The 16820-nt window shown below is 41.9% G+C and overlaps 1 gene segment (V, D, J or C); it reads right to left on the bottom strand.

The window, feature by feature from the left end:
- Nucleotides 1–244: 244 nt before the first annotated feature.
- LOC132396183 (Ig gamma-2A chain C region, membrane-bound form-like) overlaps nucleotides 245–16820 on the bottom strand; it is a 332140-nt gene continuing 315564 nt past the window's right edge. Inside the window, 3 exon segments of the C gene segment in view lie at nucleotides 245–734; nucleotides 3577–3651; nucleotides 5090–5395. Of these exon segments, the coding sequence occupies nucleotides 601–734; nucleotides 3577–3651; nucleotides 5090–5395 (515 nt within the window).

The following is a 16820-nucleotide window of genomic DNA, read 5'->3' as shown; positions in this document are numbered from 1 at the left end:
ATGCTCAACACTTGCGTTTAAAAGCGGTCTCCAACGCTAATAGTTTTCTCGTTTCCTTGGCCTTGTCACCCTCGGCGCCTTATAAGGGGCTTATTTCGCTTTTTCAGTTCTGATAAAGTGATCTCGACCTGAATATATTTCTCTATCCAGATGCTCTCTGACCTGGTGGGTGTTCTCAGTATTTTCTGCATGTTTCGTCAATAAAAACGAAGCCAAAAACGAGTAAAGCATCAAAAGTCCAAAATAAATCTTACTGACTAGTTTATTGTCTGATTTACACAATGATAAATGCAAAATAACATGACAATATAAAAGCCGGCAAACTAATAGCAAACATTCAGCAATAAAATTCGCTTGAAGAACAACGAACCGTTTTCCCACAAGAGGACAACTGATATTTGATTACCGACATTCATGCAGCTATTTCTAGCTATTTTGCACTGTAGTTATCTGGAAACGTGCCCCATCTCTCGCCCAAAAGCCATGTGGCTTGCAACAGGATGTAAAAATTCTCGGTACTGTATACCACGAAGAAATCAAAGAGAAAGCTTACATTGTAATGGAAGACATTATCAAACTATACATTGTTCTTAATGCGAGTTACATTGGCTTCTTCGCGCCGCGAGACTCCATCTTGTAAACGACGATCGAAATGAAGAAGCAGTATAACACGCTCTTCGTCAGTAGAGCGGTATATGTCAAGGTCGCAACCCACAGTGAGGTGTAAGGGGTTTCTAAATGAAAATTTTAAAGATGCAAAAGTTATTAGCTTCTCGTTAAAGAAGAAAAAAAGTATGTTTCCATGTAACGACAAATACATTGGGCGTTGTAAAACCAATGGTGCGGATAGCTACCCCTTGGAAAATTGCAGTGGCTAAAGCTGTGTCCAATAATTTCAACTACCCATGATCTGTAACCCTGTTTGGTGTCTCATAACCACAAGATACTTCTGCAGATGCTGGAAATCCAGAGTAGCACACACAAAATGTTGGAGGAACTCAGCAGATCTGTCAGGCAGTATTTATGGAAATGAATAAAGAATCGACATTTCGAGGCAAGATCTGATGAAGGGTCTCGGTCCGAAACGTCAACTCCTTGTTCCTTTCCACAGATGCTGAACAGGCAGACCTGTTGAACTCTTACAGCATTTTAGACCATAAGACCTTAAGATATAGGAGCAGAAGTAGGCCATTCAGTCCATCGAGTCTGCTCCTTCACTCAATCATGGGCTGATCCAATTCTTCCAGCCATCCCCACTCCCTTGCTTTCACCCCGTACCCTTTGATACTCTGGCTAATCAAGAACCTATCTATCTCTGCCCTCAATACACCCAATGACTTGGCCTTCACAGTTGCTCGTGGCAACAAATTCCACAGATTTACCATCCTCTGACAAAAGTAATTTCTCCGCATCACTGCTCTAAATGGACGTCCTTCATCCCTGATGTCGTGCCCGCTTGTCTTTGACTCCCCCTACCATGGGAAATAACTTCAGCATATCTAATCTGTTCAGGCCTTTTAACATTTGGAATGTTTCTATGAGATCCCCCCTCATTCTCCTGAACTCCAGGGAATACAGCCCAAGAGCTGCCAGACGTTCCTCATACGGTAACCCTTTCATTCCTGGAATCATTCTCGTGAATCTTCTCTGAACCCTCTGCAAGGTCAGTATATCCTTTCTAAAATAAGGAGCCCAAAACTGCACATAATACTCCAAGTGTGATCTCACGAGTGCCTTATAGAGTCTTCACATCACATCCCTGCTCTTATATTCTATACCTCTAGAACTGAATGCCAACATTGCATTCGCCTTCTTCACCACAATGTGCATTACCCTGTTCGGCATCTGCTTTTTTTCCAGGGATAGGTGCAAGTTATACCTACTTTACATGTGCACGGAGTGAAAACATTCTCGAGTGTTTAGAAATGAATGAAGATGTGTTTTCTAAGCATGTACTATTTATCTCCCGCAAAGGAATAGGAAAATCCCCGGACTGTTTAGTGCTGAAGAACTTACTGCCAATTACTTTGTTTTGATTTTTAAAAAAATCTATTTTAAAAGAAAGTTCAGTTTGCTAGAATAGAATGTTCCTTTAGCGGGTACAAGTTCAAATATAAATAGATATATACACCAGCGTATGTATATAATAGTTTGTCTTCTGTCTTTCCGCAATCAGTTAACGTCTGTAGGCAAAATCCATGTTACCCAGTGGACTTATGTATTACCTTCAAATTTATTTCTTAAACATTTTCATGGTCGAATTTCATCTATCCCTGTGTTATTTCTGTCATTTAATTTTTGTTAAGTACTTAGACAAAACACTTTTTTTTGTTATTTTGATGTAATGTGCAGTAAATGTACGAAAATGCACCATGGTGTATAGCATGGATGTGTTGGGCTGAATGGATATTTGATTTGGGGTCTATGTCTACAATATTTTGATATCTCCTTTATTTTGATGTGTCCGCAGAATAACTTATTTCTATTATATTTCTTGTTAATTAAATTTTGGAGCTTTTTGAAAATTGTTTTCCATTTTCCACATTTTTTTATTCCTGTTCGTCATCCTCACACTTGATGTTCGTGCACTTAGATGTCTCTCTAAGTCGCCTGGAGCGCAACGACTGGAGGTGTTTGCCCTCACAAACTGCCAACTCGCTTTCGCTAAGGACATTACAGGGGCCGCTACAGCTCAGTAAGAACGCAGAAGTTCAGCTGGTCATTTTCTGGTGCTGGAAGTCAACAGATTTATTAAGAACATTTATTAAGCACAGTACAGTGTAAGAACAGCCCTTCATTCCATGTGGACTGTGCCGAACGTGATTGCAAATTAAATATTAACTAAATATGATCCATGTCGCTCCATTATTTCCTTCATGTCTCTCTAAAGGTTTGTTTAATGCAATTATCGTATTTAGCAGCCAATTCCAGACATCTATGACAGTTAAAAGATTTGCCCACACATCTCCTTAAACAACCAGCCCTCATCTTAAAGTTATGCCTTCTGGTATTTGATATTTCTACCATGGAGAAAAGTCTCTATCTACCCAATTTTTGCCTCACATAATTGTTGTTTTTTAATATATAAATATTCCCTGATCTCTGGAGAAAATCACTGGCCACAGACTTCCAAACAGAATAACACCCTTCCACTGGTACCTCCTGTTTTCTATGGGGAAGTTAATTCTGAATTCCAACTATTAAATCACCTCAGATTCCATGCATCTTAATCTTCTGGATCATCCTACCATAAGGGACCTTGTCGAAAGCATAACTAAAATCCAAGTAGACAACATCCATTGCCCTAACCTGCTCAATCAGCTTCACCACCCTATAAAGTACTAATTCAAGTTTGTAAGACATGATTTCTGCATACAAAACCATGTTGACTGTTCCCAATTAGTTTATGTTTTTTTTTCGTTGTCCCCAAGAATCTTCCCCCATACGTTCCCTATCACTGACATGAGCTCAGTTTCACCGTTTGTGGGACTGCACTATTTACTATTGCTCACAGACTGGATTATATATGGGGCTGAATTATATATGGATTATCCTAAAATATGAAACAGTGATTACCTTCATTCCTGGTCTCCCTTGATTCTTCAGATGGACAGGTGACTTCTCCCAAATTTGGGGTAATTTTTTGATCAGCTACAGGGTGGGAAAGAGAAAAAAAAATAAACAGAAACGTTATTTAAAGTGATCCGCAAATTGGGACTGGGTGAATTTTGTGCGGAACCGAACTGCAGGCGTTGGTGGGTTCATTAACTGATGTTTATTGGGGTACCCTCAGCTCTACTACCTCCACGCTGTTCCCTCTGGGCCCAGTCTGTACCGAAACGATGCTACAAGTAACTGTCCAATCCCGCACATTTTACGTGGAGTCCCACACAGACCTAGAGAATGCCCCCGCTTGCGCTCTAAAGTCAAAACAAATGACATTTACAACTCGCTGCCACATTTATAGGTGAGCTGGGAATTCCTCCGTTTACCCCGGACCTTCCGCCGAGGTTACGCACGGGGGAATGCAGCAGAAATGAAATCCCACTCTATTGAAAGCTTATTATCTTCATGTCATTTGAATCTCAATTATGAGAGTATTTCGCAGAACATCTGTAACTTTGGACCCCAGCCAGATTCTGGTGTCGGAAGAAAATTCACATTTATAAGTTGAAACAGGAAAGTCATTGATATCTGTCTATCTAATACCATTCCTGTTATATTTAATGGTTATGTGATTATATAGTATGCAAGTGTCATTGTTAAATGATATTATAAATACAAAAATATAAACGTGCACTCCTGTGATATTCCTATTACTGAATATAGTACGCTGTAGTACAATATTGTGAGCATTTGATCTGTCCGACATTGAGTTCAGAGTCGGGTGGCAAACGATATTCTCTTTATTCTTCTTTACAACTGCACTGTACTTTAAATCATACTTGGAATATGCATACTATGAACGTTTTGAATGAAAACGGTGTCAGCGTTCAGCGGTCGACTTCCATTCTGTGTTTGTTGTTACAATTCGTAACAGTGCTGTAACAAATTTTAAACACCGACAACGCTGACACTCTAAAATATTTCAAAATAAATTGTTGTGGTGCATTTATTATGAAAAAATATGGACTATATTCATTAACACAATTAATTACAGGTTTTTTTCACAATTATATTAACGTAGGTTTCAAAATGATATTAATATAATTTCAAAATTATATTAACTTGATATAAAATAATATTCCAACAGCGCGGCAATAAAGGCCAATGCGTGGGATTACAGTATTTCATTTACAGCCAGGCCGCACACCCACGTAGCTTAGAGAGAACAGTGTTGGTGAATTGGAAGGAAATGGAGTAAATTTGATACGGAACTTCAAGCCAACTGACCTTCACACCGACGTGCATTAAATGGAGGGCAGCGGTATAATTTTATCATCGCTGCTTCTTAAAAATATATTTAATAAGACGGATTTAAGGGCTGCAATTACATGGGGTTAGTCTAAAGTTGAAACTTCACGGGACAGCTGAAAAATAAAAATAGAATTTGCACAAATTCTGCAAAATTAGCTGTGGACCTTCCTACCTCTGCGTTGTGCTGAAGTTGTTAATTTGTCGGTTAACGCCTCGTGCGTCATCAGGCAAGTGACCGTTTGCTCCTCCCATTCCACTCTGGAGACTTCCAGACGGCTAATCAGCGAGTAGTTACCATTCTTCTCCTGCACCGGCTCTGTCAGAATTTTTAGATCTGTCCTGCCAGTGACTTCCCAGTTAACTTTGATCACTTCGGGGAAGAAGTCGGTCATCAGGCAAGCCACAAAGAATTTATCGTTCTTCTCCTCTTCACGATCGGGCGGGAGAAGATGCATTTTCGGAGGCTTGATTCCCCGATCTATTTGTAAAAATATGATGTTTTACAGTGATTATAAATTTCAACATCGACACCTACACGAGCGGCTGCGGACAGGATGAAACAATTTGAAATCTAACAGTGATAAAAAAAACATCTGAGGAGATTCACTTTGGAATGAAATATGTAGAAAATAAACATAGTGAGACAATTATGGAAGTTTTGGTACTTACTAAAGCAAGTGTTTACCGTTCTAGGAGAGCCTGGGAGGAGCAGCCGAGATAGGGTGAATGCACTCAGTCTTTGCCCCAGCGAAGGGACAAAGACAAATAGAGGTAATAGGTTAGTGAAGGCAGAGATATCTAACAGGATCTTGAGAGTCAACTCTTCTACATGGCGGGCAGTCCATAAATGGAACGAGTTGCTGAAGAGGTTGAAGCAGGTACAATAACAATACTTAAAAGACAGCCGAACATGGAAACGACAGTTTTAGAAAGATATCAAGGATACGTGATATGGACGGGCATCGTGGGATGCATGGGTGGGATACTTAATAATACTAGGGGCCCTACTTACGCAGAACTCCTGATAAATGGTCCTAGGTGAAGTCGTCATTTGAAACACATGGTAGTTATGCATTCACCATGAAGTACAGCGATATCTGCCTGTGGAAATCATTCTCCTTTACCAAACCTAACACCTCTATTTCATTGATACTATTAATAACAAAGCGATTGAAAATGTAAAGAAGACCACCATGGTTCTGTTATTAGCAGTAAAATGGCTGCTGACTGAACAGACAAATGTTCTTATAGATTGAAATGGCTTCCTAATGAACACACATTAAATGGGATTTGTTTCTGTGTTGTATGACTCTTTGAAGTAAATTCAAGGCCCTGTGGGATGAATTAGGCAAAACAGGCTTTTGGGACAGCACGGGTCGGACAGGCCGAATATCTTCGTCCTCAGTGTAATACAGTAGCTCTTCAGCCCACTGCTTCCTTGCCGGCCATCAGGTACCAATCGAAACTTATCCCATCTTTGTAGTGCCCCCTCTTTATAGACAGCGTTTTTCTTTTCTATAGAGTATGTAGCAACCATTCCCATGCATGTCAGTCAGACCCCTATCAGCCTTCATCATTCCGAGGAAAACAAGGTCATTCTGTCCATTCTTTCTTCACAACAGAAAGCTTTCATCCCAGATAACCTGTGGTGAATCACCCAGCTGCTCTCTCCATTGCAGTTATACCCATCCTGTAGTTTGGTGACTATAACTGCACATGATATTCCAGTTGTGGGCCAGTGTTTTATAGAATTGTACCAGTTCCATGCTCTTCTATCATTCTATGTCCAGATTAATGCAAATGCTCGGTATACCTTCTCAGCTGATTTATAACCATTTAACAATTACAGCACGGAAACAGGCCATCTTGGCCATTCTAGTCCGTGCCGAACACTTATTTTCACCTAGTCCCACCGACCTGCACTCAGCCCATAACCTTCCATTCCTTTCCTGTCCATATACCTATCCAATTTTACTTTAAATTACAATAACGAACCTGCCTCTACCACTTCTACTGGAAGCTCGTTCCACACAGCTACCACTCTCTGAATAAAGAAACTCCCCCTCGTCTTACTCCTAAACTTTTGCCACCTAATTCTCAACTCATGTCCTCTTGTTTGAATCTCCCCTACTCTCAATGAAAAACAGCCTAGAGAAACATAGAAACATAGAAAATAGATGCAGGAGTAGGCTATTCGGCCCTTCGAGTCTGCACCGCCATTCAGTATGATCATGGCTGATCATCCAACTCAAAACCCTGTACCTGCTTTCTCTCCATACCCCCTGATCCCTTTAGCCACAAGGGCCATATCTAACTCCCTCTTAAATATAGCCAACGAACTGGCCTCAACTGTTTCCTGTGGCAGAGAATTCCACAGATTCACCACTCTCTGTGTGAAGAAGTTTTTCCTCATCTCGGTCCTAAAAGGCTTCCCCTTTATCCTTAAACTGTGACCCCTCGTTCTGGACTCCTCCAACATCGGAAACAATCTTCCTGCATCTAGCCTGTCCAATCCCTTTAGAATTTTATACGTTTCAATAAGATACCCCCTCAGTCTTCTAAATTCCAGCGAGTATAAGCCTAGTCGATCCAGTCTTTCTTCATATGAAATTCTTCATATCCTCGGAATCAATCTGGTGAACCTTAGTCCCGCCATCCCAGGAATCAATCTGGTGAACCTATTCACGTCAACTCTATCTACCCCCCTCATAATTTTAAGTACCTCTATCAAATCCCCCCTCAACCTTCTACACTCCAAAGAATAAAGACCTAACTTGTTCAACCTTTCTCTGCAACTTAGGTGCTGAAACCCACGTAACGTTCTAGTAAATCTTCTCTGTACTCTCTCCATTTTGTTGACATATTTCCTATAATTCGGTGACCAGAACTGTATACAATACTCCAGATTTGGCCTTACCAATGCCTTGTACAATTTTAACATTACATCCCAACTCCTATACTCAATGCTCTGATTCATAAAGGCCAGCAAACCAAAAGCTTTCTTCACCACCCTATCCACATGAGATTCCACCTTCAGGGAACTATGCACCGTGCTTGGATCTTGGACATGTAAATTAAAGGTCCTCTATTCTTTAGTACTTTCAAGAACACTATCAACCACTGTGGATGTTTCAGCCATGCGAACATGCACTGCAGCAGCTCACATTTCTCAGTAGTCAAACCTATTAGCCATTTCCCGCGCATCTGATTAACCGACGGATTTCACTGTGCGGCAGAAGGCACTTCACCATCGCTAATTTCCATGTTATCTACAAACTTACCATCCCTACCTCCTACTTTCACATCCAGATCATTATGTGCACAACAAACAACAATGGTCCCATCTTTGGTCCTCGTGAAACATTACAGCTCACAAGATCACAATACAACATAGAACGGTAGGGCATAGTAAAGGCCTCTTTGGTCTACAATATTGTGCTAAACCAATTAAGCAAGTAACTAAATAACCAAATAACAATATAACAATTACAGCACGGAAACGGGCCATCTCGGCTCTTCTGGTCCGTGCCGAACGCTTACTCTCACTTAGTCCCACCGACCTGCACTGAGCCCATAACCCTCCATTCCTTTCCTGTCCATACACCTATCCAATTTACTTTAAATGGCAATATCGAACCTGCCTCTACCACTTCTACTGGAAGCTCGTTCCACACAGCTACCACTCTCTGAGTAAAGAAGTTCCCCCTCGTGTTACCCCTAAACTTTTGCCCCCTATCTCTCAACTCATGTCCTCTTGTTTGAATCTCCCCCACTCTCAATGGAAAAAGCCTATCCATGTCAACTAGATCTAACCCCCTCATAATTTTCATATATGCCTAACTAAACTAATCCCTTCTACCTACACAATAGCCATGCACACCCACACGCCTATCCTCTTAAATATTTTTATCTGCCTCCACTACCACTTCTGTCAGCACATTCGAAGCAACCACCGCTCTCCGTGTAAAACAACATTGTCCTGCATATTATTGAACTTACCCCTTCTCGAATGAAATGCTTGCTCCTGGTATTAGACATTTCGTCCCTGGGAAATGTACCATCAGTGGATACAGTAAATGCCTCTCATGATATTACGAACTGCGATCGGGTCTCCCCCAGCATCGCTCCAGAAAAAAAAAAGCCCAAGATTGTTCCAGCGGTCCTTACTTTCTAATCCAAGCCGCATCCTGGTAAACCTCTTCAACATCCCGTCCAAAGCCTGCACTTCCTTCCGATAACGGGCGATGACAATTTAATACAATACTCCAGATGATACAGTTTTATTAAGTTGTGATATTATTTCCCGACTTTTGAAGTCAATGCCTCGTAAAGGCGTTGCGCCTTATTTACCTCCTTATCAACTTGTGCAGGCACTTCCAGGGAAGTATGTACTTGGACTCCATGATCCACCTGTTAACAGTTTTACCATAAACACTATCCCTTTACATTCAATCTATCAAAGAGCAAACCCTCGGATTTGGCCAGATTAATCTCCATCTGCTATTTCTCCACCCAGGTCTGCAACTGGTGTGTATCCTGCTCTGTACTATCCACAGCACCAATCTTTTTCATGACTCCATGAACTGTCATGTACAATGGCTCACGGGAACCGAGGGGAGATGTCTAGAGTACTTTGTTCTACATTTTCATCAAGGTCATTGAAACAAGTAGACAAAGAAGCAAATAACTAAATAAATTGACTGAGAGGGAAACAATAAATACATAAATAAATAATAGACATATAAATAATAAGAAAATGAATGAATGGACAGAAAAATAAATAATTAACAAATTAAACGAATGAACTAATCAATAACGTGAACAACAGAGGTCCAAATACAAATCCCTACGAAATACGGACGAGTCACGGACCTCTAAGTCTCATCGACTACTGCTGTCTGTCTTTGACGGGTGTGCCAATTCTGAATGCAAACCCCCAAGTTACCTTGGACCCCTTGTATCTTAATCTACTGTATGAGCCTACTGTGAGGGGTATTGATAAACACCTTACTGAAATCTAACCATTCACTATTCTACCTTCATCAATCACTTTTGCACCTCCTCAAAAACTCAGTCAAGTTAATCAGAAATGACCTACCAGGACAAAGTTATGCTGACAGTTCCTGACTCGGTCATGGTTTGTCAAATATTCATAAAACCCCCCTTTAAAATCTTATCCTTAACAATCTTCTCCAAAATGCAAACATAACCAACGATCACCAAGCAAATGTTGGATGCAGAATGCTAAATACCCCTCGATCCTATGCACTGTGCCCGTGCGTTTCGCTGAATGGAATAACGGCCAGTTTCTCTGTAATGTTACCCGCCAGGCGTTTTCAAGTTAGAACCAATGTCCTGCCAATTTGCAGTTATCTTTTCTCTATTGAGTGAAGGAGTTAATATCTTGGACAGAGGCGGCTCACTATTTTAATTGAAGCAATTAACCTATGTCTGAACATACAGAACTGCTCAGATGAAACCCACCATTCAACCTATGCTTTCAGCACGCGCTTGGAACCCCTCTCTGCTGAGGGCCATCTCTTTGGGTTTTCACAACCCGAGATCCTAAACTAGAAACTTGGCAAAGTTATTAACCATTTGAGACCTTGCATGCACTCTGCTGCGAAATAAAAAGGGCATTTCCCACGATAACAGGGGCTCACAATAGGTTTTTGGCGCCGGGAATTTATAAATTGCTCACTGTCTCAGAGCCCAGAAAGTATCCCTGAAACTAAGCCAACTAAACTTTCAGCTACTTTTGATAAACTGAAATAACGAATACTGACGAGAGCTGTGTTCGAAAACTGCTGTTAATTGTGTGTCATGTGATTTCTTCAACGTTTATTGGATTGGAAGACTTGCGGAAGACCACCGCCGATTAAAACTGATATTTTACGGAGACTTTAGCAAGAAAAAGTCAGGCTCCAAAAGCCGTATCCAAAAGCCCAAACGTGGAAAGCAGAGACGATCTATCTATTATGCACCCATTCAACCAGCTTTGGGGGTTTTTGGCCAATTAACTGCAGATTTCCCGGAAAATCTGCAACATGTCACTAGTTTAAAGACGAGCTGATTTCATTTCAGAGAGTGTGCAAAGTGCTTTGGAGACATACAAATGTAAAGCGCTGGGAAAAAGAAACGATTAATTCTTTAGGTTGGAGGTGGGTCTCCATCAGAAACATTAAGTGTTTCTTTCTTCACAGATGCTATCTGACCTGCTGAGTGTTTCAGCGTTTTCATTTCTATTTCAGATTTCCAGAATTTACTTTTCTAACACTTTATATATTTGGGTTGGAGCAACGCGGTCCCTCTGCAAACTTGGCTTCCTACAAACTTTTCAATAATCTGTGGGTACAGACCGTCACTCTACATACCAGTGGCATTGAATGATTTGTTTAACGTTGCCGATCTCTCGGCTTACTTTAGAAGTGGGGCGCTTGTTATACAATGGCCATTAGCAACGCGAAAGTCGACCCAAATGGTCGAAATCAGAATCTCCCTGAGTTTCGCTGTGACACATTATAATCATCTTATTCCATCGCTTTCGCGCTACCAAATTTAGTAACATTGCCGGGATTAAAACAAATGGAGGTTAAGTCGTTGGTGTAGGTTTGTCTAGTGCAAAACGCGAAGATATTTTCCCTCAAACCCATTGCATCCAAACAGCTCCGAGGGATCGCATTACAAGCCTGATTCTCAGCGGGTGGACTCGCACCCAGACTTCATCCCCTACACCCTTCGAATTCCCATCCATTCCCCACTGTCTAAACTCCACACCCTCTCTCCCTCATTACCCACCCTTAAGGAGTTGGAACCTTCAACAGTTCACCCCCGCTCGCTGGGTCACTCCAGACTTACTTGTGACGAAGAGCCGAGTCCCGCCACCGAATATTTTTCTCCAAGTACCAGAGGTGGCACAATGTTCAACTCTTGTACAATAACCAACTCGGCCCCAAATAAACTCTAAGCAAAACCATTTACTCTGTCGTAAACCTAGCTCTCAACTATCCTCGCTAGTAACCAAGTTACTCGAGAGTTTGTGTATGTTTCGGAAAGTTTCAGAGGCTTACCTGTGACGATGAGTTTGGTTCCAGTACCAAAGTGTAGTATACCAGAGTTATCACGGTGTTACACCCCTTGACAAGAACGTCCCTTCCTATCAGAGTACTTGCACCTGCCGGTTACAGACTGAAACAGCTCCTCCCGGTAATCCGGACTCACCCGACACGAATCTTAACCGGATACAAGGAGCAACTTTTAAAATAACCATCGTTTGAGTAATAACCAGGAAGATCTCCGATGGCTTCGTTATTGGATGGAAGATTCCACGCACCAATCTACAGTCTTGTTGCAGAATTAAGCTATTCGGCCCATCGAGTCTACTGCACATAAGATCATGATCCCCTCAACCCCATTCTTCTCTTCTCCGTAACCGTTAACATTCTCATCATTCAAGAACCCATCAACCTCCGCTTTAAATATACCCTGTGACTTGGCCTCCACAGCCGTCCAAGGCAATGAATTCCACAGGTGCTGCACCCTCTGGCTAAAGAGATTTTTCCTTAACTCTGTAGTAAAGGGACGTCCTTGTATTCTGAGGCTGTGCCCTCTGGTCCTAGACTCTCCCTCTAAAGGAAACATCCTCTTCACATCCACTCTGTCCAGATCTTTCAATATTCCATATGTTTCAATTAGATCTTCTCTCATTCTTCTAAAGTCTAGTCAGTACAGACCCGGAGCCATCAAATGTTCCTCACCCGTTAACCTTTTCATTTGCCTTTATAACCACATACTCAAACAATTCAGTGATTCTTGAAAGATCATTACTAATGTCTGCACAATCGATTCAGATGCCTCTTTCAGAATTCTGGGATGTAGTCCAACTGGTCTAGGAGATTTATCTACCTTCAAATCTTTCAGCTTCCAAAGCACCATCTCCTTAATAGTAGCAACTGCACTCACTTCCCCCTAAGACTCTCGCATTTCTGGCATTCTGCTAGTGTCTTCCACAGTGAAGACTGATCCAAAATACTTATTAAGTTCATCTGTCATTCCTTTGTCGCAGATTACTGCCTCTCTAGCCTCATTTTCCAGTGGTCTGATAACTCCTCTCGTCTCTCTTATACTCCTTATATATCTGAAAAAAAGTTTTATATCTTCTTTTATGTCATTGGCTAACTTATCTTCATATTTAATCTTTCCCCTCCTTATTTTTTTTAGTTACCTTCCGGTGTGTTTTTTTTAGAAGGGGCCACGGTAGCGTTGTGGTTAGTGCGACGCCATGACAGCTCGGGGCATTCCGCAGTTCGGAGTTCAACTCCAGCACCGTTCGGAAAGGAGTCTCCGTGTGTCCTCCACATGGAATATATGGGTTTTCTCCAGATCCTCCAGTTTTCTCCAACAGTCCAAAGACCTACCAGGTAGATTAATTGGCCATTGTAAATTTCCCGTGGTTAGGTTATAGTTAATTGGGTTTGTCCGGTGTATGCTGGGACTGTGTAGCCCGAAGAACCGGAAGGGTCCATGCCGCGCTGTAACGCTAAATAAATAGATAAATAGATAAAGCATGCCAATCTTCTATCTTCCTACTAATTTTTGCTACATGTATTAATTATATACCATTTCCTTTCCTTTTAAGCTTCTTTAAATTCCTTTGTCAATCATAGTTCTCTCTTTAGAATATTTCCTCTTTGGGATGCATCTAACCTGCATCTTCCGAATTGCCCAGACATTGCTTTTCTGCCATCATCCCCGTTAGTGTCTTCTTCCAATCAACTTTTGCCAGCTTCTCTCTCACGCCTCTGCAATTGCCTTCACTCTACTGTAACACTGATACATCTGACTTTATATTTTCCCTCTCAAACTGCGGGGTGGATTCTATCATATTATGATCACTGTCTCTAAAGGACTCCCTTAATTTAAGCTCCCTAATCAAATCAAGTTCATTATACAACACCCAGTCTAGAATTGCCTTTCCTCCTTGTAGACTCAACCACAAGCTGCTCTAAAAATTTATCTTGTAGAAAATCAATCTCTTGGGATTCAGCTCCAACTGGATTTTACAGCCTACCCATGTATTGAAAAACCCCTCACGACTATAAAAACATTGTCCTTTCCCCCTGCCTTTTCTATCTCCCGTTGTAATTTGTATTCCACATCCTGGCTACGGTTCGGAGGCCTGTATATCTCTCCCATCAGGGTCTTTTTACCCTTGCAGTTTCTTAACTCTGCCCAGAAGGAATCTGCATCTTCCAATCCTATGTCATCTCTTTCTTTCAAACAATTCTATCATTTTTATCAACAGAGCCACCCCAACCTCTCTGCCTCCCTGTCTCTCCTTTTGATACAATATGCATTCTTGGATGCTAAGCTCCCAACTATGATCTTTCAGCCACGATACAATGATGCCCACAACATTACACTGCCAATCTCTAACTGTGCTGCAAGACCATCTACCTTATTCCGTATATGATGTGCATTCTAATATAACACTTTCAGTCCTGAATTTATCACCCATTTTGATTTTCCCCCATGTTGTACTTCAACTCATCCCACCGACTGCAATCTTGGCTATCATCTGACTGTCCTTCCTCACAGCCTCACTACACACTGCATCTACTGCCCCATCCTTAGCCCTATCACTCCTGATCCCAAACCCTTGCCAACTTACTTTAGACCTTCTCTAATAGCTCTAGCAAACCTGATCACAAAGATATTGATCCCCCTAGGGTTCAGGTGGAACCTATTCTTTTTGTACAAGTCATAGCTTCCCTAGATGAGATCCTAATGATCCAACGATCTGAAACCCAGCCCCCCTACACCAGATCCTCCGCCACTCATTTATCTTATTTCTGCCTTGACTAGCATGCGGAACTGGGAGTAATCCAGAGATTACTCATGCTCTGCAGCCTCTTCCCTCACTCCCTATACTCACAGTGAAAAATCTCTTCCCCGTTTCTATCTATGTCATTGGTGTCAATGTGCATCTCGGCCTTTATCCACTCACTCTTCCTCTTCTGCAGCTGCTCTGGGCCATCCTTAATCCTAGCACCTGGAAGACTGCACGCCATTCTGAGCCTTTGTCACGGCCACCAAATCTCCTGTCCGACCCCTAATTATTGACTCTCCTAACACTGTCGCCCTACTTGATTTTACCCTTCCTTGCTGAGCCTCAGAGCCACCATACTGCCATTGGCAGGGCTGCTGCTGCTGTGCACTGATAGGTCATTCTATCCCCACCCCCCACTGTAGTATCCAATGGAATACTTGTTGCTGAATGGAATGAAGTGAAGAAAATATGATGTCATCCCACCCAGTTTAATAGTATCTTTCTTTCAAATGATGGGAGTTTGCAAGGTGTGTATGTTCAGAGGGCCCGGGGTGCCTTTGCACATTATTCACAGAAGGACAATATCAGGCATAACAAGCTATGAAGGAGACAAATCAAGCAGTTGGATACAATCTCCAGAGATTACTCGTGCTCACCAGCCTCTTTCCTCACTCCCTATACTCACAGTGAAAAATCTCTTCCCCGTTTCTACCTATGTCATTGGTGTCAATGTGCATCTCGGCCTTTATCTGCTCACCCTCCCTCTTCTGCAGCTGCTCTGAGACATCCACAAAGAGGTGGTCGAGGGAGGCAGATGAGCAACTATTGCTATAAGGGATTCCTTCGAGTGGATGGGGCCATTTTCATCTATGGATCTGAATAAATACACCTACACCATGTAGGTTCATCATGGACTTTAGAAAAACAGTTGTAGAGGAGTGTGTCCACAAAATCATTCAGAGTCTTCTCCCGCCAGAAACCTTGTATGAACCATGAAATCAGCAATTTGCTGAGGGTCAGATTAGAGGCATTCAGGTCTGGTGACCAAGATCACCTCTTATAAAGTAAAATCAAGTGACATAGGTGACACCAGGGCTCACTTCCAGATGACCGCAATGCCTTCTATGCTTGCTTTGACTATCAAAACATGGAGGGACCATCACAAACACATACACTACCAGATGATCAAGTAATTCTAATCTCTGAGGCTGATGTGTGAGCTGCCTTCAGGAGGTGGAATCCATGAAAATCATCCAGCCCAGACATGATACCTGGCCAAGTCCTAAAGATCAGTGCTAATCAACTGGCTGGACTATTCACTGATATTTAACCTCCCACTTTGGCTGAATGTACCCATCTGCTTCAATCAGACTTCACTTATTCTGGTGCCAAAGAAGAACACGGTAACCTGCCTCAATAACTAAAGTCCAGTAGCACTTAAATCCACAGTGACAAAATGTTTTAAGAAGTGAGTTTTTAACATGATGTGTAAATATTTACATGATATTTTAACATATCAGCTCATCCTAAGAAGCGAATTGGATCTACTCTAATTGTCCCAGCGGCGCAACAGGGCCACAGCAGATGTGATCTCATTGGTTCTTTACTGAACTCTGGACCATCTGCAAAACAAAGATGCATATATCAGCCTGCTCTTTCTTGGCTACAGCTTGGCACTCAATACCATCTTCCCCTCGGAACTAATAATTAAGTTTCAACTCCTTGGCCTCAATTCCTCCTTGTGCAACTAGATGCTCGATTTCTTCACTTTCAGTCACCTGTCAGTTCAGACTGGCAACAGCACAGTTGCACCACAAAGCTGTGTGCTCATTCCACTGCTCTACTCACTTTACACATGACTGTGTGGCTAAACACAACTCCAATGCCATATAAAAGGTTGCTGATGACACCACTGCCATACGTCAAATCAAAGGTGTTGATGAATCAGCCTATAGGAGGGGGATTGAAAACCTGACTGAGTCTAACAATCTCTTACTCAATGACACCAAGACCAAGGAGCTGGCTATTGACTTCAAGAGGAGGAAATCTGGAGTTCATGAACGAATTCGTGTTG

The sequence above is a fragment of the Hypanus sabinus genome, chromosome 1 (genome assembly GCF_030144855.1).
Source record: "Hypanus sabinus isolate sHypSab1 chromosome 1, sHypSab1.hap1, whole genome shotgun sequence".
Taxonomy (NCBI): Eukaryota; Metazoa; Chordata; class Chondrichthyes; order Myliobatiformes; family Dasyatidae; genus Hypanus; species Hypanus sabinus.
The sequence above is the reverse complement of the archived record's forward strand: the minus strand, read 5'-3'. Positions and strand labels throughout refer to the sequence as shown.